At 37.4% G+C, this 22500-nt stretch overlaps 1 protein-coding gene and 1 non-coding gene across 2 annotated transcripts in view; one reads left to right on the top strand and one right to left on the bottom strand.

Annotated features, from left to right (window-relative positions):
• The first annotated feature begins 275 nt into the window (after window positions 1-275).
• TRNAQ-UUG lies at window positions 276-347 on the top strand. The gene has a single exon. It is a non-coding gene; the product is annotated as a tRNA-Gln (tRNA).
• A 1531-nt stretch (window positions 348-1878) lies between these two features.
• Window positions 1879-22500, bottom strand: part of NARF (nuclear prelamin A recognition factor) — a 21028-nt gene continuing 406 nt past the window's right edge. The window contains exons 2-11 of the mRNA XM_026075717.1: window positions 21865-21945; window positions 20627-20770; window positions 18749-18881; window positions 16407-16541; window positions 11205-11323; window positions 10173-10302; window positions 9393-9465; window positions 6676-6813; window positions 6161-6318; window positions 1879-5561 (exon numbers count right to left, since the gene is read on the bottom strand). Of these exons, the coding sequence (XP_025931502.1) occupies window positions 5320-5561; window positions 6161-6318; window positions 6676-6813; window positions 9393-9465; window positions 10173-10302; window positions 11205-11323; window positions 16407-16541; window positions 18749-18881; window positions 20627-20770; window positions 21865-21945 (1353 nt within the window). The 3' untranslated portion in view covers window positions 1879-5319. The remainder of the gene's footprint in view (window positions 5562-6160; window positions 6319-6675; window positions 6814-9392; window positions 9466-10172; window positions 10303-11204; window positions 11324-16406; window positions 16542-18748; window positions 18882-20626; window positions 20771-21864; window positions 21946-22500) is intronic.

Raw genomic sequence — 22500 nt, 5'->3', positions numbered from 1 at the left:
TTTTATGTGTCAGGAAGAAGGAAGTGTTTTTTCCTTTTGTTTGTTTTTTGCTGTCTGACCTTGTGTCTTTTTGGGAAAGGTGTATTTTAGCAATCATTATACTAAACAGAAAACGAATATTACACTATGAATTAAAGACAGACTAAAGAGGAATACTTAGGTTACATTAATTTTCTGGGTGGTAATTTAGGATTCAAAAGAAAAAAAAATCTTATAATTAAATTTGCTTTTAATAGATTTATCATGCATCACAGGAAAGTAGAGTGCCACCACCCGGTTCTATGGTGTAATGGTTAGCACTCTGGACTTTGAATCCAGCGATCCGAGTTCAAATCTCGGTAGAACCTAGAAAGCGGCCRTCATTTTTTTCCTCTTGCCTTGTGGTTGCTCGCAGCTCGTGGAATAGTTGCTCGACTTAGCGCTTGGTTACAAAGCCAGCTTATAAAAGCTAGACAAAGGCGCACGCAGTAGCTGCTATGGAATTTTTCCAAGGACAAGATGTTTAGCTAGTCTTCATATCGCACACGTGCAGTCTTGTAGAATGCTCAGGACAGCAGGGCTCAACCAGACTGTCAGAAAAAAAACCAAGGAACCGAAGGCCAAAGGATTTCACTTGACATGAACTATCACACTATTCCTAACTTTATTAAAGTCAGTGATTCAAAACATGTACACGTAAGAAAAAGCCCAAATTAAACTATTTAAAAATAATTCTTACCCTATTTCTCCATTTAAGTTTTAATTAAATTCTGCACCTAAGTTTTATATGTATTTTGTTTTGAGAAGTATTTCTGGAGAAACATTGTTATTCACACAGAGAACATTCTGATTTTCAGTAGATAAATGTGCAGAATTTGGACATGTGTTTTTCAGGTGCACTCAACTATTTGCTTGGACAGTATGGTCAGCAGTGCAACAATTACAGAGCAGGTGTAACCTCATAGCTTSCGTTCTGCCCCATTTAAATGGATAATACCTCTGCTTGCTTTGTACAAGACTGACACAAGTCCTCATTGATATTTTTCATTTTAGGAGTAGCTAAGGACACTATAACATCTTGCCAACCCTCCTCAGAACCTGTCCCCACTTCACCCTTTCTCCTTCACTGTGTAAACAAAGGATTCTCTCTCTATTGCACACCAAACTGAAGATCGGCTCCTTCTTTTCCTTTGGCCACGTAACATCCCTGCTATCCTTAAAAAATGCACGACATTTGAGTCTAGTTATTGCTTTATGGAATATAGGGATCTAATGAGTCAAAGGGAATTTATGAAATGTCTGATAAATTCTTGACTGATGAAAAAAGCATCCCCCTCTTCCATTTTAGGGTAATTCTCATCCTTTCCTTCAACTATTTAAGTATCAGGCTACACACAACCAAAAGCAAATCACCGCTTCACATTTGGCTATGGCTTGGGAGGCTCCTTCTCAAGTTTTAGACGTAGAAAAAAGTTACAGTGTTAGATTCTGGAACACAGCCTATTCCTTAAAAGTCATGGGATTAAACACCTTTGCTGGTCCTTGTGCACAAGTGTTCTAAATTAATTACTGCATGTACTAAACTTCAGTATAATTAGTCAGCCACCACAAATTAGCTTCAGTCAGTAAGACCCTTCCTCCCAGATAAGAGTGCTCTAAAGTCACTAGATGCTTGTCTGCCTTACAAAGATTTGATGCATTATTTTACAACCAYGATCCAGAAAGTTTTTCCTTCTATAGAGCATGGTTTGAAGTGTAGCTGTAATCTAGAATACTGATGCRGTATTACTGCTACAGACTTTTAGAAAGCTAAATTCATCAAATAAGCAGGTATGTTAGAATAAAGTGTACTTAAGAATTGAGGCAAGCTTTTATGGGGAATGAGACAGAATCACTATGTAATTCAGTATCAAGATTTATTAGGACAATTTGTGGTCATGCTCCATTTGATTACAAAGCACCAAAATTTAGATAAATGTACATTATCCAAATATAATCCATTTAAGACAGCTGCATACAGATACATCCGTCATTTTAAGTGGTATCATAACTCATGTCCATCTTCATAAACTCTAGTGGACAAACAAATATGAGGTGCAGTGGCTGTGGCAAACTTACTGGACAAGATGTGGCAAAAGTACTTTGCTGCCGCAAGGGATATGCATTGTAGTCTCGGGAATAAAGTACTATAACCCAAGGTATCTACTGCTTGATATGCTCCAGTCAGGAATACCCCAAGACAATTTCCAAATTACAGTTTAGCATTTCAAGTCATTCTCCCCCACTCTCTTCAATTTAGTCTTTTCTAAAAATAAATCTAGAGACAGATTGTCTCAGCACAACATTCAACTGAGAAGTAAAGCACTATGGCTGTGACCACACTAGAAACTTTATCTGTTGCTAAAAAAGACATCAGCAATGAAAACTATTAGTTGCTGAAAATCTTACCATAAAACTGAATACTGTAGTTTCAGACAGTGTGTCTAGAGACACATTATCAACAATGATAAACTTCACTTCCCAAATGAAGATTTAAAAGCCAGAATCAAGTCTCAGGCAAGTCATTCACTATATGTGAAGTTGCAACAAGGTTTTCCAATTTTAATCTTAAAAAACAAAACAAAACAAAAACAAAAAATCAGTGAAGGAAGGTGGAGGGGGAAGACTTATAGTTAGGGAAAACAAGGTTTTTCAAACTGGCTGTTTACAGAAGAGGGTTTTACAAGCTTAAAATCAGTTTTACTCCAAAGAGTCTTATAAAACAGAAGCTGACCAAGTCTCAATCACTGTAAGTCACTAATTATAATACATACATTCCACATAGCCACTAAAAGCTGTTCAGTTAGATGCCTTCCTTTTCCTTAAAAGGATATTGTGCAGGCAAATATTCTACTAGATTTTTACATTACTACTTCCTCAATAGATTAAAATATTCGGTAGATGAAGCGTTAGTGGATTCAACTGAAAAAAAAAAATCATTTTTATGCATTGAGCCACCAACTTTCCCTTGTAGTTGGAGTTCAGCATAGTATCTTGTAGACAGATTTATTTCATTTATTGTCCCATTCCTGTAGTCTTCCACCAGTATGAAAAGTGAGGCTCTTCAGTGCAAAAGGCAAGCACAATGGCAAGAAAGAGCATGTACAGCAGTGCCAGCTACAGAAGACAAATAGGTTTAAAGCTGTACAGGGGTAGAATAGCTCTTTTGTAGCTTAGTAAAGTAACATCTTACCAGAAAAGCAAACTGAACTTTTTTGTACCATTTTATCCAGTATATGCACATAAAAAATAAGCATACTTTACAAAGAACTGAAGCAATAATTTAAACATGCTATCAAGCTATAACCATATATACATAGAAACATATGCCTATACAAGCATAGAACAAGACTTTATTACAGGATAATTCTATTGAAAATTTTGAGGGAATTTGGGGAAATTTGAGGGAAACAGATAAAGCAAATGTGATCAAAGGAGTTGTATGTTGCTTCTAAAAGTAATCTGTTCAGAAATTTATTCAACACCACCGTCCTTCTTTAGCAGATATTTGTTACGGTTTCGTCTATTTAGGTCTTCCCAGGATTTCTGGACTCCCTTCCTGTACAGAGGTAGATTTCTGTAGATTTTCTGATATTGCACCATTTAAGAATAATGTTTTTATTAAAACAAGAAACATAACTTACAAAGGCTAATTTATGGGTATAATCTCATTGTCTTCATTCAGGTAGTCAGAGTAGTCAAACTCATGCACTTGAAAGAGAACATCCCTCAAAGTGAAATGTTTTATTATTTTAGCTGAAGGAGGTTTACTTCAAAGCTGCAACCCTTAACACCTTCACATTAAACTGACTATTTCTTGGCATCAGGATAACGTACTTAAAATCTCTCCCTCTCCTCTTGAGCCTCTGTTGTTTAAGCCAATGCCAGAACTTGCATTGCTTTCACCGACGCCTTAATCCCATCCACTGTGTGCAAGTTAGATGCTGATTTCAAAAATACACAGGTTCTTCTAGTATTAGATCTTGCACATACAAGCAGTTATATCATTTAAGAAATTTATATGAAGATGCATTCAAACACTTCTTGAAGTGATTAAGAAAAGCCCATCTGCACTTTCAGACTGGAAAAGGAAAGCTGAAACCTTCCTAGTTTCAAAACGGCTGTTAGTCAAGAACAAATTTGATGTTAGAGGAAAACCTGAAGTTAGCAGTAATTTGATTTTTGTCCATTCTTGAACACCCCTCTGAAACAAACCTCAAAAATAAAAAGTGCACCAAAATTCATGATGCCCATGTGTAGCAGCTTTGATGAGCTCACAAGCATTGCCTAATACGTTTTTAGTATTTTTAGTTATCCATGACATTATTTTTCCGTAAGTCTGTTAACATGGAGATTAATTAAAGTTTTGAATACAATCTGGTATTCTGTGAACCCAAAGTATGAAAGAATGGAAGTGCTGTAATTCTGGCTGAGGTTGAATCTACCAAAGCTGTAGTATGTATGCCCAGGCTCACCTAACAGTGAGTGTTTCATAAAGAAGCCAGACAAAGTAGACAGCCTCATTCTTYCTAGCTGCAAGTTTATAAGAAAAGTGAAGGCGGGGGGGGGAACTCCTCCTTTTGTACCAACCTATTTGCCCCTGTTTTTAATTAAGAACTGCATTATAAACACTTAGCATTAATTTCCAAAGTTCAGTTTATGTGAAGCATCCTGTTCCTTACAAAATGTTGCATCAGCAGGGAATGATGCCACTACTTTGGAACTGAACAATTTTTAGTAAAATAAGGATACAGAAGGCATAAATTAAGTCATTACATTTCCCCATATACACACTTGTCATTGTAAAGTATTTTTGGTTAACAAGGCAAGTAAATCCCAAGTTACTATACAACAACTGCAACAACAACATTAGAATTCATGATGACTGTTTTCACACAACGAAAGGGATAGCATACCTAGGAATAAGATGATCTTGCCTTCTTGGGGCAGCCTGTTTTGAAGTGAAAGGAATCCTCAATCTGGAGTAGCTTCACCAAGAATTACACTTCCTGCACCTGGCAGAAAGTGCTTACGTACCTTGCAAGATGGTGATTTTGAACAGAGAAATCCATTGTACACAGGAGATTACACACAATAAGAGTTAACAGACAATGGCAGGAATCAGGGCTTTCAGAGATTTTTCATTTTGTTTTCAAAAAAGCAATGGTTCTTCACAAGTAATAACTAGGGAAAGCATCTCACTCACTCATTCAGCTAGTGCATAGCATCTGCAATTGCATAGAATGTTTCCAGTGCTGAATCTGTAACTAACCTAAGCAAATCTTCTGCAAGTTTGATTTGTTACCATTTGATATCCAGATTGCTTGCTGTTTGATTTACTGCACTGTATTTGGTGTGCAAAGTTTCCTGGACCTTCTTGGAGTCCATTCCTTCCAACCAGTCCTGGTACATCTTTTGTACATGCATGTTGGTTTCTGGAAGCCTAACAGGTATTGCAGYGTACACTTCTTCCATCTGGTTAAGTAGTGCTTTATCTGGCTTTCCATCTTCAGTTTGGGCCTGGCCTTTTCCATTTAAGCACCCTAAAGAAAAGAAAAAAGCCCACAAGGGTGATGGATATTTGCTATGAGCAGAAAGACTATACTAGCTTAGAAAATGTTTTCATAGTGCTCTAAAGAGAAGAAAAAGAAAAAAAATGGCAAAAAACCACTCTTTGTCTTYTTACAAAAACTAGCATCCCTCCCCTGTCAGGATTTTTATTTACTTAAAGCAACTTCAGCATCAACAACAGCATCTTAATGTAAATGAGCTTTCCGTAGAAACAATCTTTTGCTTTGCCTTGCTTTATGATCTTAACTACATTCCATGTCTTTTTTCGCCCTTGGCATCTACCATTTCAGAGTCTTTCCTCTGAAGTTTGAAATAATCAGAAAGACCATGCTGTGACTTATTTGTAGGTCAGTGGAGAGCAAATAATACTGTGTTTAATTTTAGAAAACCCAATCAACGTTTGAGCCAATCCTATACTGGTAGTTGGTATTCCAGACCATTCACTAAGTAGTAAGCATCTTAGATTATTAAAATAAGAAGGAATCAAATTAAGTGCCTGCCTGTAACACAACCTTCCTTTGAGATTCAAGGTGTGTGTGCAGGAGGGCTGTGGATCCACTATCATTCTTACCTCCTGGGCAGGCAAGGACCTCTACAAAATGGTATGAAAACTTTCCCTTTTTCAACTTCAGAACCATGTTCTGGATATTTCTAAAGCCATAAGCTGCTGCAAAACGCAGCAGTGTCTCACCATCCTTTTCAAGGGTAACTTCTTGAAAGTCCTTGTTCCTGCAAAGATATACAGGGAAGATTTTAAACCCTTGTAATTACCAAAAGAAAGTCTGTATTCAGATGCTTGTAAGAGAATAGAAAAGTAGGATAACAGTGGGATTAATGTGAAGTCTTTACCTACAGTTTAGAAACTAGAAATAGAAGTTGGGTAGAATTTTCAGGATAAAAGCATACCTCACTTTAGGGGCAGGTACATTATTAATAAAATTAAAGCCAGAAACAGCTACTTCACAGCAATGAATTTACAGGTTTATAATCCATAAGGGCTGAATCAGGTTAGTAGTAACTGCATTAAAGTTCACTGTAGCTCCAACTAGCCCATCCTACATAAGAGAGTACAGAATTCCAACTTACTTTAATGCTTTGTAAGTGATTTCTTTGACATCCATGCCAAAAAGCTCCTTTGCAGCATGTTTAAAAATGTGCTCCAGGTAACCATCAGATGTCTTCCCATCATGCCTTACTACATCTCCCTCCTTTATTTCACCAAACCTTAGAAAACAGCAGAAAGAAAGAAGATCAACTCAAAAATTTCATTCCTTCAAGAAAGTAAAATTTATTCTTTCCCTTCTCTCCCTCCCAAAAGAWGCATTTTATAGCAGTGAGTGGGGAAATAGTAACATTTTTATTTGTTAGACCCTAAAAAAACCCAAACTCTTTAGGGCAGCAGCACAGTGGTAGGGGAAAAAAAAAAAAAGAAAAAAAAGAAAGAAAAAAGGATGCAGAACTTTACATGTTCAGAAACCTCAAGCAACAGTAATTTAAAAGAATGCATGCCCAATACCATCTAAAGACTTGGTTAACAGCCATTCATCGCTCAGGAGACATTTTGGGATAAAACAACCAAATACAAGCATGAAAAGTACTTAGAAGATTAACCTTAGCATGAAACATTTTTAACCTGGGAAGATCTAAAAGTATCTCAGAAGTTACAAGCCTTTGCTCATGCAAGCAGTTGTCCTGCTGTGAACACTACAGGTAGGAGACAAGTATTCAAGTGGGAATTTGTAATTCAGCAAAGGGCCATATTATGCCTCCCCCATTAAAAACAGAGCACTGACGAACACAAGTGGCTGTAGTACAAGCTGTACTGCATTACATGCTGGTGAAAGCCAAAGACTGCAGCTCTACAGGCTCCTATTCCTTTGAGCAAAAGAGAAATTGCTAGGGGTGACTGGTATGGCTAGTTTCAGAAAGAATTTTTCTTCTTCAGATTAATGAACAGACAGAGCTTTTGCTCTCACACATAAAAGCATCTCTAGTTATAGTCTAATTTACCTTCCTCCTGGAACACCCAACCATGACCTCTCCTGATCTATACTGCTTTTTCTTGCCTGAGCATGGCATTTGACTGGGAAACTAAAGCAAGAACTACTGCTGAAAACACCTTACTAAAAATATTGAAGTTGTAATAACCAGAGTTTAATCACTGAAGTTCAAAAATCTGGTATGTATATCCCCTCTAAACCACACCATTACATTTACTTAAGTATTGCAATTTTTTTTTTTAATATAACATCAGGCAATTTCGCTTCATGATACTGCCTCCTAATTTTAGCCAATTGCTATTTCCTAACATTCTCTAGATGTAAAAATTAACCGAGAACTCAAATGCAAGTTACTTTGTTCACGCTACTTTTCTAATACTAAAAATCACAAGTACTTCACCACAAATTGCTGCCGTGTTATAACTTGTTTTAAGAAGAGGAGTTAAAGTTATATTAATTTCTCTGAAAGTCTACTTTGAGGACCCAAGAATAACAAAACTTAATGACATCAGGTTTCACAGCTTGAGCCAAATTATCAGATTAGTCCTTTTAAAAAAAAAAACAAAAACCTTATTCGCCAATATAAACTGATCCAATAAGACACATACATTCTGAGTAAGAGCTTGTTCTTCAATTGGACAAGCTGATTTAGAAGTAGATGACTACCTCTATGTGATTATGTCTGCAAGAACTTTATATGTGTAATTTTCTATCAATGTAGCAGCTTCTGGTAGAAGTAATGGTAGAAGCTATCYTATACACACAGTACTGAAATTGCTACCACTGTATCACATCTCCCCAGTCTAGACAAGGTCTGTAGGATACTAACTGAAAGTTAAAAGGATTTAAGAATTTTCTTCCATTTTGTGCAAGAAAGCATGTTTACTGCTCCACTACTAACCACCACCCTGTAAAGAGACCAAGTAACATCTGTCACACTTGAACCAAGATCAGTAAGCTGGAAGACCTGCCTTTGTAACTGAGATAACATGCATGCTGCTTTCTGAGGTAGTCATGCAGTGGGTAAACAAGATCTTGTTAATGCTTTGTGTGATTTTTGTCTACAAGACTTCACCCTAAAGTATGCTTTCATTTTATCTAATCTTGAAAAACTGAGCTACTCTGTTTAGGATAGAACTGACTTAGCATTTTCTGAAAGGGTACTATTTATGTTAATTCTACATGGACGTATTACAGAAAAGTGGAAATTTACTGTCAAGATGCTGATCTGAATGAGAGGGAAGCACAGAACAGATGGTCAGCCCCATGATGACATCCCGCCATATCCTTGCGTGCGGGCAGACAGCGGGAGGGGGGCAGATGAGATTGTTCAACTTTATAAATGCTTAAGCGTAGGAAAGCTTTARAAGAATGGGGTCAAACACCCTTAGATAGTCACACTTACTAGCAAGTCATGAACTTGATATTGTCAAATCTAGTATTTGAATCTAATATCTCTGCAATAAAAATATAAATAAAAAGCTATGTATCTTCAAAAATCATAAATCATTTTGAAAGGGGCTGTTTCAAATTACCTGTTTTAGATTAATTGATATAGTATTAACTGTTTCACATTACCTTTATTTTTAGCAATATGCATCTAAAAATACTTTTTTTTTTTTTTAGTTACTATACAAAGGGAAAGACTTCAGTATGTTCAGGCTTTGATGCAGGCTTTTTCCTTTTTCTTTCCTTCAAAAGGAAAAACATCCCTTTGAGAAATTTTACATTTATGTTGCATTTGCTCGAGGGTTTGTCATTTGTCATCAAAATAACAAAGCAATCCACAGCAAAACTACTTACAAACTATCTACAGCTACTTCAGTCACATCTTTCATAGACACATTTTTCTGTTCCATTATTTGGACAATTTCACCTGTAGAAAAATGTATGACATTTTACTTTCAACACAAAGCAAAATGCACTTGCTGCGTCTCCATTTAAGAGATCAATATTCCAACACCTACATGTTTACATGTTTACAGATGTTTACAGTCACATCCTCCCATTCTTAGTGTTGGTTCCCTCCAGTAACCAAGAAGCCTGGCACTTCCAGCCCTGAAGGCCTTCAATTTCCTCCAAACCTTAAATAACGATATCCTTAGCCTTTCCATGGCATAAAATTTGGAAGAAGTTTCTATACCGCAGGGAAAAAAAAGGAGGATACATTGTTTGGACATTAGACCTAGAGACAAGAGCCACACCAAAAAGCCACTGGTGCCATGCGTTTGGAAAGTTAAGAATAGTTCCAGTGGAGATTAATTGGTGAGCACAAACGAGCAAGATTGTAATATGAATTTGCATAGCTCTTGCCTTTCTCAAGGGGTTAACAAGAACAAATATCTGAATCTTGTTTTCGGATGAGTATCAACTCAAATTGTGTTTCTTGCTTGCACTTACCCTACACAATACCTCTACTGCCAGAAGCACAAGAAAGGATACTTCTTTTTAAAGCAGAAAAAAAAGCCAGCCTTATCCTTCCACTAAAACAGGCTTGAAAAAACAGAGTCCAGGATAAAGGCTATTCTAACAATGCAAATTCATGTATGGCTTTATTAATAGTAAGTTTAAAGAAGTTTTAACCTGATGTTAGAACACAATCAACTTCTTGAGAATTATACAAGGCAGTGTAGAAATCTTCCCGCAAGGCTTCCAATTTTTTGTCATAACAAGGCGCCACAATTACATGGAAAATTTTATCAGGAGACAAATTCTGTGGGACATAAAAAAAGAACATGCGAACTCCATGAAGAGCAAAGACAGCTTCAGGGATGACAAGGATGAAAAATATCACCATAAGCATTATACAGGTAATACTAATAATTAGCCCCTGGTGATAAACTGGAAGACTACAGCACACAGACGAAGTCATTTGCCAACAGTCAAAGCATGAGCAACAATCATCCAAACTCAAGAGTCTTCTGACTGAAACTTGGGCTTATTCCTTCAGACCACATTTTGCACAGCTTTTATTGCATTTGTTTTTCAAGGCAGTCAGAAGGAAGTCAAGACTTCAGAATTCTGTTTTCCAGCTCTGTCACTCCACTTTCATCCACAGCAAGTCCATCAACATTTCTGTATTCATGTGGAGAAAGTGATACTTTCCTAAATTTTACTGCATCCAGATTATATAAGTGTAATATGTAAAAAGAATGGCAACTTTTTCAATATGCACAATTGAGAAGAGAGAAAGTTCAGTTTCTAGGATGCAATGTTCTTTCTTGATACAGGAAAACAGAATAATTTCTACATTATTTTCCTCTGCTCCCTGTTTTGGCTATGGTATAGAACTCCAAAGGCAGCATTTAACAAGAAATCTCTTTAGCCAACCTGGGTTTAATATTATGCATAAATATCTAAACCCATATTGCACTGGGAGCACAAGAATTGCTGCCAGCTTACAGCACATTGCATAAAATGAGGTTCTTTGTACTTTTTCTGTATCATAGATACTTGCATAGGAACAGAGCACAATTCATTCCTCAAGTGAAGGACAAACAGTTCAGAAAGATGCTTGATCTTTTTATAGCACAGTAAGATGCATGTTTCAGTATTAAAACCTATTAACCCATCTTTTTAGAAAAATATAAAGGTAAATAAAGCAAAACTAGTTACCTGCTGCCTGGCAAAGTAGCCTTTCACCAGGGAGCCCATGATCTGTTGTGGAGACTTTGCAGTGCAAATGTGAGAGGTCACAAGATTGGTAAGTACCCTTTCAGCATACCGGATCCAACCTAGAATGACAGCAAATCAAAGTCAGTGAAGCGGAATGTAAATGTGGCAAGCTGACAACAGTAATAGCAAAGCTCTTCTTAAAAATGAAGAGAACTTCACAGTAAGTAGGATGTTTCTGCAAGCTATTATTTATGCAAGTAGAAGCAACATTTCTGCTTTGAAAATGCAGTCTGTGTAGACTGGAAGCCCCGCCTTAAGAACTGTAGAAAACCTCAAGACACTGTTAACAATGGTTTACAATTGGCTATGGATAATCCAGCGTGTCATTAATTCTAGACCTAAAGACCACTGAATGAACAATCTGTTACACCCTTTTGTTAAATCTGTACTTTAGAAGAAGAATAGGACCCCAGGCAACAAAAAATAAGCTGATATTCTAGACCTCACCCTTGGATCAGCAGATACTACAGCAAGCGTACTCTGTTCAGCTGCTTAACTGTAACCTTTTGCTTCCTGAGATTTAATATCCATGTACCAAGCTTGCCTTCTCTAGAAGAGAAGAATGAAATGAAGTATTATCTAAAATGGACGTGGATTATGCCGGGGGGTGGGGGGGAAGGGGAGAAAGGCTTCTTTTACTATTGTCAGGGTAGCCAAACCCTATTTAGAAACACCCCCGCCACACAGAGTCATCAACTCAAATCTCTCTATATTCAACATTCAGTCTTAGATACTTAAGACTCCCTCTCCCTTTTACCAAACTCCTTTGGCATTTTGACTATTAGTTTATCCTCACATTACCCCCAATATCTAGAGCAGCTCTATTATTCCCCATTTTCTAGAAGAGGAACTAATTAATGAGCAGATTAAGATATCTGGGGTGTGTATCTCTTAGGCACTGTAACTCTTACTGAAAACAAGAGTCCAGCATCTTTCACTGCAAGTTTGGAACTATTTTGCTTCATCTACATGAACTCAGAACCAGGTAGCTAAGTGGTGCAGTAGTGTTAGGCCCAGCCCTCTAGGAAGTTTGCTGCTTCTGGTGCTAAGGAGGAGTCCAAAAAAAAAAAAAAAAAARTCTCATTTCATCTTTTATCTTCAATCAGACCAGTGTTTAAATAAGATAAAAACTGCTGCAAGGTACATGCTACCCAGGAAAGGTAATACCTGTAGGTTAACTGTTAAACTTGAATTCAAGAGATTATCAGTTATTTATAAATATGTTCAATTCAAAATACAGGCATGAAGGCCAGTGACAGCACAAAACTGTAATCCAAGTGGTATTCACATGGTTTGTCTGTATGGAAGAGCAATGGTTTTCTGGAGTTTAGCATAATAAATCTTTACTGATGAAAGTGGGAAGGTATAAATGTTCAGGAAACATGAGGATCCTCCACCTGCTTAATATGCCCAATTCAAGTATATACTTTGGGATTAAGAGATACTTGTCCACATGGAAAAGCTCATCCAAGATGCACATGATCTTGCACAAGCATTCATTTATATTCTAAAAAAAAAAAGCTAGACTACAGATTTACATGTCAGGGCTGTGCTGAATTGCTGATTTTTTAATAGAAGTTTGCTTAATGTTCAATATCAACCAGCAGTATAAGTCTAAGGTATTATCTACAACAAAGGATTTCATTTCTTGGTGCTTGGTATAAAGGCTAGATTAGCATATTCTGCATGATGTGCATATTTAGTCTCACGTGCTGTCAAAACAGAACAAATGCTGCTTCAAACAAAACAAGGACAGTTTTTTCTTAATTAATAGACATTCTACCTCTGGTCGCTTTGGCAGCATTTCTGGACCTCAGCATTCTTCTTCCTTTAAACTGCAACTATGATTACCATTAATCACCACAGCACTCTTAACTATGCAGCTCATTTTCAGAGGCTGAATGTTTTGAATATCGTAGTCGCAAACTAGAAGAAAATTTCACTAAATCCCCCCAAACTGCTGCCAAATATTGCCTAAAGTAACTTAAATTGTTTCTTTCCTTTGCAGTAGACAGAACAAATGTCCAGTAGTTCCAGCTCCACAGTGACCATTAGTCATTGTTTAATTCTACAGGCAGCCTTGGTGAATGAGCAATACAAGGCTTTTATCTGCACTTCACACATGCACTAGCTGTTTCTGCCTAATCATCGACAGGGCTGAATTCCACAGCCACAGTTACAGGAAGCCTAAAATACTAAGTTCTACATCAACGTACATCTGTACCCGTACAGACTTGCACCCTTCATAAGTTCATTCAGATTCTTGGCCATTTGCTGCTTTGTGTTAGGGTTGAAGAACAAAAAGAAACCCTACAAATCACTGTGTAGGTTCTTACAGATGTACTTCAGAACATACATTATTTTTAGTGGCTTATTGCAAACAGGTCATGTACAGACCTATGCTATAAATATCGATGCATCACTATAAAGTGCAGAAAAAATAAGCAGAATAGCGTTCACTACTCTAAAACCACATTCCTGTAAAAGGAGATGAGTGATTCACTGGGACATCAGCATGGGAATCCCCAATAGTTATGCTCTTCCCATATCTGTAAGCCTGCCCCATTTATCTTTTAGGAATTACCAGAGGTTGACAATGCTTTAAAAACACTGGCTGGTTCCTAGAGCAAGTGCTCAATGTTGGTTACTAATCTGGTAAACTAAGGAAGAGAAGTAATTATTTCTGAGGTATTACACACAAAATCAGTAGTTGCCATGTTGTATTTTGAGCAGGAAATAAAAGCAAAAAGTTTTTCCACTTTTTTTTTTTTTTTTTAAAGAGAATAGCAGGAAAAGTAAAAACAATTAAGACAGACAATAAAATGCCCTTTTATCTGGTGCTGGGGCTATGCCTGCTATGCTCTTTCACTCGGGGTAGATTTTATACCACAGACCACTACTACACAGGTCAATATTTCAATCTGTGGAAAGCTGCACCCAAAGATAAGTAAGAGTAAAGCAGTTACACTTCAGTTCCCATTGACCTTGTATCTACAAAGCTATATAAAAAACAATCTTGTGATAAACAAACACACTCAAACAACATTTCTGGGAAAATGTTTGTGTAATCTAGGGACAGACAGGGGGAAGGAGAACAAGGAACAGAAAATGGACCCAGACCACTGAAGTCAGGAAAAAAAAATTACTTTAAAGATGACCAATCACGAAATTTTTCTATACTTGCTACCAATGGGAATGAAGCGTCACACACTTTCAGGATGGTTTTGCTGTGGTATTTCAGTTCAGTTTTTTGGCACTGTAAACACCCAAGCCTCTCCTCACATCTACACCACAGCAGATCGCTAGCAGCATGACTAGCACTGAAAACAGGAACAGACAAGGCCAAAAAGCTCTCCACTACCTGTTTTTAAATAATTCCAATAAAAGGGGCAGATAATCTCAGCTCTGTTTCTAGGTGCAGAACATTAAAATTATTCCAAAAGAAGTTCTAAAAAAATTCCTTAGGTTCTGAATTTAAATCAACCAACAACAAGACAAAGATGAGTAATAGGGGGATGTTTCAACTTCACAGGTTGCATGCGAAAAAAAAAAGGGGGGGGAGCAGCATATGGCATGTCTGCTTCTGAAGATAGGAGATAACACTTACTAACAGAAAAGCCTAGAGACATTTTCCTCCCGATACATATATACAATTCCTAATGCATAACCCAGATACTTCCACTGGAGCATACAGAGAATAAACAAAGTACAAGTATAATTCTCAGTAATTAAACTTTAAACTTTACATCAAGGACAATAGCAAATTCTGGAGTCTACCGAACACATACTCTAATTCACTCTTTAACTGTAACATTTCTTTAAAGGAATATAATCCACTTCAGTTATTCCAAAGTTAGAAATATTTTTGTATTTCTCCTAGAAAACCTTTTGAAAAGCACCACAGCAAACTTATTGGGGCGGGGCTGGAGAKGGGAGAATTAGACAAAGGAATGACTTTTGCCCCCTTATTCATATTGGTGTTTTAATTAAGACACTGACTGATCATACAGGGAAACTCAAACTATAGTGTGCTAATAAATGCAAGAAGTAAACAACCAGGACAGAGAAAGACTGGGATGTACTACATCTTTTCAGTTGTGATAAATGCAGATTCTGTTCATAACAGAACATATCTCAGGTGCAAAATTCTCAGAAGTGTGACATTTCAAGTTGGAATTATTTTGCAGGTTTTAGACATCACCTCTCACAGTCAATAAGAATGTCACTCTCTACTTTCCCCTAGATGCAAGTGACAAAATGACAAGTTCAAAACTTTGCATAAGATAAACATAGTTACGGTTTAATCATATCAATTAGCAAAGGTATTCTTTCCTTAAAGGTTGTTTTCAATAAGGGAAGGATATGTTAAACTTTGTGGTCTGGGCATACACACAGCAGCTAGCAACTCTTCAGTCTTAACTCTAGTTCTGTCAAATTCCTCCTAAGGCCTTACACAAASCACTGAATACTTCAGTGCTCCTGTACCTGTTTTACTATCCAGACACTCACATATATTCATATTTCACATGCTTCTTCTATAGAAGCGATGTGAAATACAACTGGCTACTAGATTCCAGGTATAAGCACTGGCACAGGAAATTGCTCATTCAGATTCCTTTTCTAGCAGAAGCTGTGAACTTTGCAAGGTTCATTTTCAGAAAGAGCAACAACAGACTTCACACACCATACCTTTCTCAGAGCTCAACAGGAGACAACTGTAAGATGAAGATAGGGAACTTATAGGAACCTTTGTATCTGACTGCACAGGAGCTGTACTGAATCAGCACATACCTTATCCAACATGATCACACACATTCTTGTCTGCATGGTTCACATTTATGGCTGTGCCAGCTTACTTGCATATGGGAAACCTGCTGATGATGATGTGTGGTAACAAACTCTGCCCTCCCAATAGCTCAAAGAAAACAGGACAAACTAACACTGCATTAAAACACACCAAGGACGACCAGCACGATAGGTAGCATATACCATGTACTGCAAGATTCAGTGTCTTTCAAAAGCAAAGCCAAAAAGCTGCAAGTTCTGTAAGGTTTCCAAATAAAACCACTCTGTTCTTAGTTCCTTGGTGGTTCCAGTGRGACTAGGCTGAAGTGCAGAAAGGTTTGAGAAACCAATTCTCACCAGGGCAAGCAGAGGCAAACATTGGTAAGGCATGTTCCTCCTGGTTCCTCTGTTGATACCGCTGCACAAATTCCCTCTGACTCTCCAGGATACTGAAATCGGCAGCTATAGTGGTGTCAAATACATAATGCACCCCTATGAAACAAAGTGGTAAGGAAAAGTGAATTATTAGAACATTTTCTATCTCTCAGGTTTCTTCCCAAGTCCCAGGTCTATTAAAAAAACTAATAAGATCAGTGGACATACTCTTTATCCTCTACAAATTTTCACAAGTAGTACAGTCAAAAATGAAAGTCATACATTGAAAAGACTATCTTGTTTGTGTCCTGAATTTAAAAGAAGTAACAACTTGTTAATGCTGACTAGCAACATTTCAAATGGCTGTCTGCTTTCTTATGAAAAGCTTGTCATTGAGCACGTATCTGCTTTTTAATTGAAGGGTATCTCAAGATAGCAGGGCTATAGGCAGTGACTCTTGAAAGTGAGCATTCTTTTAAAGACATGCTAAAGTCACATTTTTTATCCACAAAAACTTACATATCCCACTAACAGGCATATCTTCCACTGCTGAAGTTGCCTGTGAAGGTACACAAGTGTATCACCAACACAGTAAAGACCTTCCATCTGTTTATGTACTCCCTATACACGTACGTAATACTGAACACGTCCCTGCAGCAAGGGAAGCAAAGATAATTAAAGTCTTCTAAGAAAACTGGGACCCACCAGAACTTAGCATTCCTTTCTGATGAAGAAAATACTGTATACTGGGTACAGAGATACATAAAAACATATTGTAAGGAAGACAACAGTTTACAGGTTTATTACCCTCCTTCCTCCCCAAAGTATGTTAAAAAACAAACAAAAAAACATACACACAAAACAAAAACCCACTAAACTACAGGCAACAGGCAAACTGTAAACTAAACTACATATATGTATTTTTTACAATTTCATAGAGCATACACTATAAAGAACAAAGGAAATACAACTTTAACATAAAATAGGCAGATACAGCACACTTCTTGCAAGTTATTTCAAATTACAGAGAAAAACAGAATTAAGAATCTTCTACAGACATAAAATGTCAAAGGACCAGTAGCCATTTAGGGTAAGAATTCCCCTCCTCCCGAGTTACAAAATAATCTTATTGAAACTCATGACCAAACTCTCTTTGATCTTTCGGTAGCAAAGGCTTCACCCATGAGAAAAGTCAAATTAAAGGACTCACTTGTTTTAGTTATGGGAAAACATACTAAAAAAAATAATATGAGTTTCCTCTTCCCCCCTCCCCCCCCCAAAAAAAAACAACCCTACTCATCAGTTAGGCTTCCTTACTTTTCTGTTTGTTCAGAAAATCACATGTTGCAGTTCTGTGAGGGTATGTATTGCCACATTGTTCACCACACATTTTAGTTTCTCCTAGGTATGTCTTCCTCTCTTGGAATGCTACAGAAATTAACTGAAAAAAACACCTTGCACATTTTCTTTCTTTCCATCTCCTAATGGATGCAGAGGAAGACAACTCCAGATCTGAGGAGGCTGCTGATTTGCAACTATTTCCTACCTCAGCAAAATGACCTCTTATGGTTGCAGACCTCTCTAAATTCAGTTATCAGGCATCTAACAGAAAAGAAATAAGCCCTCTTTCTTCGGCATATCTATTTATACCAACCCCTTTACTAAAAAGGCTTGCACAGCAACAAGGCATAACAGCACCCAAAGGCATTTTTACATGCCTTTCACAATGTGTAAATGGTTTTAAATTCTGCCTGTTCATACAAGTCATCTTTCAAGGATAAGCCCTAAAAAGTCTCACTTTTAAAATTCTGCTTCTTAAATGGAAAAGAAAATCTGGGTACCTGAGACATCTACTTTCTGATGGAAGCTAGTCTGCTTTAAGCAGCACAGATCATGTGCTTTGAATTAAATCAAGTAAGAAATGCTACTGTATTTTACTTTTTCTTGATACACTCAAAATAAAACTGATAACTCAGTCTTTCAGAACGGAATGAAAATGTCTGTAAAGAAAAAAAAATTAAAACCTGATCTCAGTGTGAAGCTTCTAGAGAGCCTGCAGAAGCAAGGGGGAAAAGACAGACAGCTAAGACAGCTCCATAATGTCCTATTCTATGACCCCTATCATCATGGTAATGCCTCACATCCATTTCTGAAACTTGCACCAGTATCTCACTAATATCACAGAGCACATTTTAAATTGAACTCTAAACCAGATTGTGTAATGGCATTTTATGACTGCATAATAAACATAATTCTGCTGGGGAAGCAAAAACCTAAAATAACCTCCCCTTTCCGCTCCACCATCATAATAAACTCAAACTTACCAAGACTTTTGAGGAAACCACAGAGTCTCCTGGCTGCATCATTCACAGAGAGACTGAATTTAGCAGCAAAATAAGGCAATGACTGAGGGCATATAGACACTGCCAACACTTTGTGTTTTGAGGTATCACATTTCTGGTAAACAAAACAGAAAACACAGAAAACAAGGTGTGTAATTACAACAAGGTTAGTTCTCTATTCTCCCTCCCTCTTCCACTTCTGAAAGCTATTTCTCAGTATCCTATGCTTCAGTGGCCATACCATGAAAATCCCTATGAAACAGCTACCATGTTTCCTGAGGACAGAACAGGATGTTCTTCTGGTCCTGACAATGCTGAGCTGTAATCACCTTGTTTTTGTATGATCCAGAGAAACCCATCCCTTCTAGGACAATCCTGTGTTTGGTCTGTTAAGGGCATAAGGAAAATTCAAAGACATACAGCACCTACAAAGTTTTGATTCCTAGCAGAATCTAATATCCCCAAATAGGAAAAAAGCAGTATGTTTAATATTAAAAAGCATTTAAAACTAATGTTTCCAGGAGTGTGAGCATCTGAAGTTACAAATGCAACTGTGCAAACTATGGATCCGATTCTTTTTGTTAAAGGTTCCTCTGTGGTTCTCTCATTGGAGAAGTTGAGGAAAACCTGCGAGAACCCCAAACAAACCAATTCACAGCACAATGTTTTGTTAGCACCGAAGAACCATTTGAAAATATCTTAAGTAATACACAGTTGTAAAGCGCTGGTGACTGTGGCATTTATTTGAATATGAATCTTGTGTTTTAGTTGGTTTTTGTAGTCATTAGAGTTTCGTACCTACACTGGCGGAATCCCTGAAAGAAACTAGGAGATATGCCACAGACAAGCCTTGCTCTAGAAATGTTAGAGATCATAGTTTGTACACCCTAAACACTACACAATGGCCCTGAAGTAGAGCTCCTCACTGACTGGTAAGGTACCTTCCTTGCTCACTATCCTATTTAGGATCCTCTGAACTTCTGTTCAGGGTACCTGGCTGCCTCCAAATTGTGAACTTTGGACTCTCTCTGGATAGGATCCCACATGACCTAGTATTTTTTCCTTGTTCATCTCCAATTGCTATTTCTTTTTGTCATGTACATCATCATGCTGTGCAGAGATTTAAACTAGTTTTAAGAAAAATGAATCACTATGTGAGGATACTCTTATTGATGATACTTAGGTATATATTAAGAAAAAAACAGCATCARTTCTGAAGTAGCTTTTCCCTACCAAGTAAGAACATAGAAGTCTGGAATGGAAGCAAAAAAATTAAATCAATATCAAGATCTGAAGATTTGAGCACTGTACGTATTAACTACCTTCCAGGGAATCTAGATCTCAGTAGACAATATAAGACAGCAACAGAACACATTTATCTGTTTTGCATGAGTCTTGACCAACAACTTATGTTCCAAATCTAGACTGCTCAAATATGTACTAAAAACAATTCTACTTTCAAAAACTAGGYTTTGGTAACTTCATATTATGTGGACACATTGCCATGAGAAACATCCAGATAATCCCACTAACTGGGATATACATATTTATAAACACTGAACCATAGGCTAATTATTATTACAGTAATGAGGTAGTTGTGTTTTGTAAAAACTTTGCTTCTGTAGGTACAGTAACTTTCTTCTGGCATTTAGGTTCAGTGCTGTGATATTGCCTCTTTGCTGCAGAATTATTTTAAGTACTTCACTATTCGTCTTGTCTTTTGTCCTCACTTCCTCTATATATAAAGTACATCCTGACAAATCTTCACATTATCTGCCTCGGGAAACCAAGTTGCTTGCTTAGTCATTCTGTAATTTCCTCCTCCTCACAGAAAACAGCGTACTATTTCTGTCAATTTACCTTATTAAGGTTGAGTATGCGAAAGAGCTCCTTCTGATTCTGCTGGAAAACCCTTACTCCTTCTTCTGATGTCATACAACTGTCACAAGCTAGGCAGTCGCTAAGGAGTATTTTAGCATTAGCCAAAGTATGAAACTCATTTTTCTGGGAAAAAAAAAGAAAAAAAAGAAGTGTATACATACACATATGTAAATAAAYAAACATTTAACAATGATCAACCAATTTTCAGGATATCTGTAATGACACATCTAAAGAGCAAGCACGCTCTATTTTGTTTAAAACAAGACAATCCATAAGGCCCGAGTAACATGTAAGACTACTTAGAAATAATCTGTTCCATCCTTCCCCATGGCACTGCTCCTATTATTACTGTGAAACTGCAAAACACTTATGATCTAAATTTAGTCCTGAAGTCCACATTCTAGTTACCTGATTTGCACTGGATTTCAGGACTGACAGTCCCCATCAATTTACCAAGCAATTGAGAAAYCTTTCATTTGAATTATTAAACCTCTTTAATAGCAACACAAGAACTGGAACAACTAGCTTGTTTTTTTCCCCAAGCAAGTACTAGCAGTGTTTGCAATTAAAAGAAAAAAACATTAATTTTTTTTGAACTTTGTTCGCTTCACACAGCAAGATGACTTTGGTAAGAGCAGCTTTTGGCAAAAAACAGAATATAGCTTTAGAATTGACCATTTACTATAATATCAAGAGTTCTATAATTCTGGCTAAAATATTGTCAGCAGCACATCTGTGGATAGAGGTGGACAGAAGTGCAAGGTTAATTAAGAACCCATTCCCAGGGAAACAGTTASAGATCACATACTGTTCTTTGACAGATAAGTTTGTCTCATGTAGAAATGAAAACACATTTTGTGCATTTTAACTGTCAAGCACCCCTCTTTTCTCCCTACAAGCCCTGTTCTGATTATTCGAAGCAAGATTTGCATTCTTTCTGACACTCAAACAAYTTTAGACAAACAAACCTTAAACTTCTGTTTAGTGCTTGCATACTAAGGGTTTTTTATTCCTTTTTATTCCTTTTTAAAAGGTTCCTTATTTTCATATTATGAGATACGTAGAAGTGCTCATAATTTTCTACCACTGCTTGTTAACTAGTGTGCTTTATGCTCAGTACACTTGAAAACCCTCTGTAACGCCATCCCTTTGGGGCATGCCACAGAGAAGAACAAAAATAAGAGCATACGTTTGAATTTTTTTACAAGGATTATTACCTCTGCAAATTCGGCATTTGAAGTCAATGCATTAACAGATGTATTCTGTGTATCATCATTTTTCTGTTTTTTACTGCATTCCTGAAGCAAAGAAAATCCATAGATTAAGCAAAATGTTAGTTGTTCAATAAAATGAATCTTTGCTGTTCATATCATCAAAAAATTATGTAGCTTTTTAAAATGGTTTTGACAGTCAAATGCATGATGCTGTATTTTCAATGTGCATTTGCCATAGCGAAAACAATTCCTCAGAAATTCACTTGCTTCAGTTTCAAAGTTCTGAGTGTTTTTATCCCCCAAGGGGAAGATTAAATAAAAAACAGGACAAGCCCCACATACAGCGCAACCACAGTCCTACGCGAGCATTCGAGGCAACGTGGAACACCCGTGACACGACAACATTTAATACTTTTCCGGGGGGGGGGGGGGAGAAATCCCCTCCTTTGTGTGCTACCAAAACGTGCCTAGAGAAAACAAAACGCAGCCGGGCAGCAGCTGAGCGAGAAGGCACGAGGCCACCCGGGGTCACTGCGGCTGGCAGAGCGGCCGGTGACCTTGGAGCCAACACCGAACTCCTGCCTCGGGGCAGCGCAAGGACCAACGCGGGCCCGCAGCCGCCTCGGGGGGCCCCCAACG

Source organism: Apteryx rowi, unplaced genomic scaffold (assembly GCF_003343035.1).
Source record: "Apteryx rowi isolate R43461 unplaced genomic scaffold, aptRow1 scaffold_41, whole genome shotgun sequence".
Taxonomy (NCBI): domain Eukaryota; kingdom Metazoa; phylum Chordata; class Aves; order Apterygiformes; family Apterygidae; genus Apteryx; species Apteryx rowi.
This window is presented reverse-complemented; position numbering and strand designations above follow the sequence as displayed.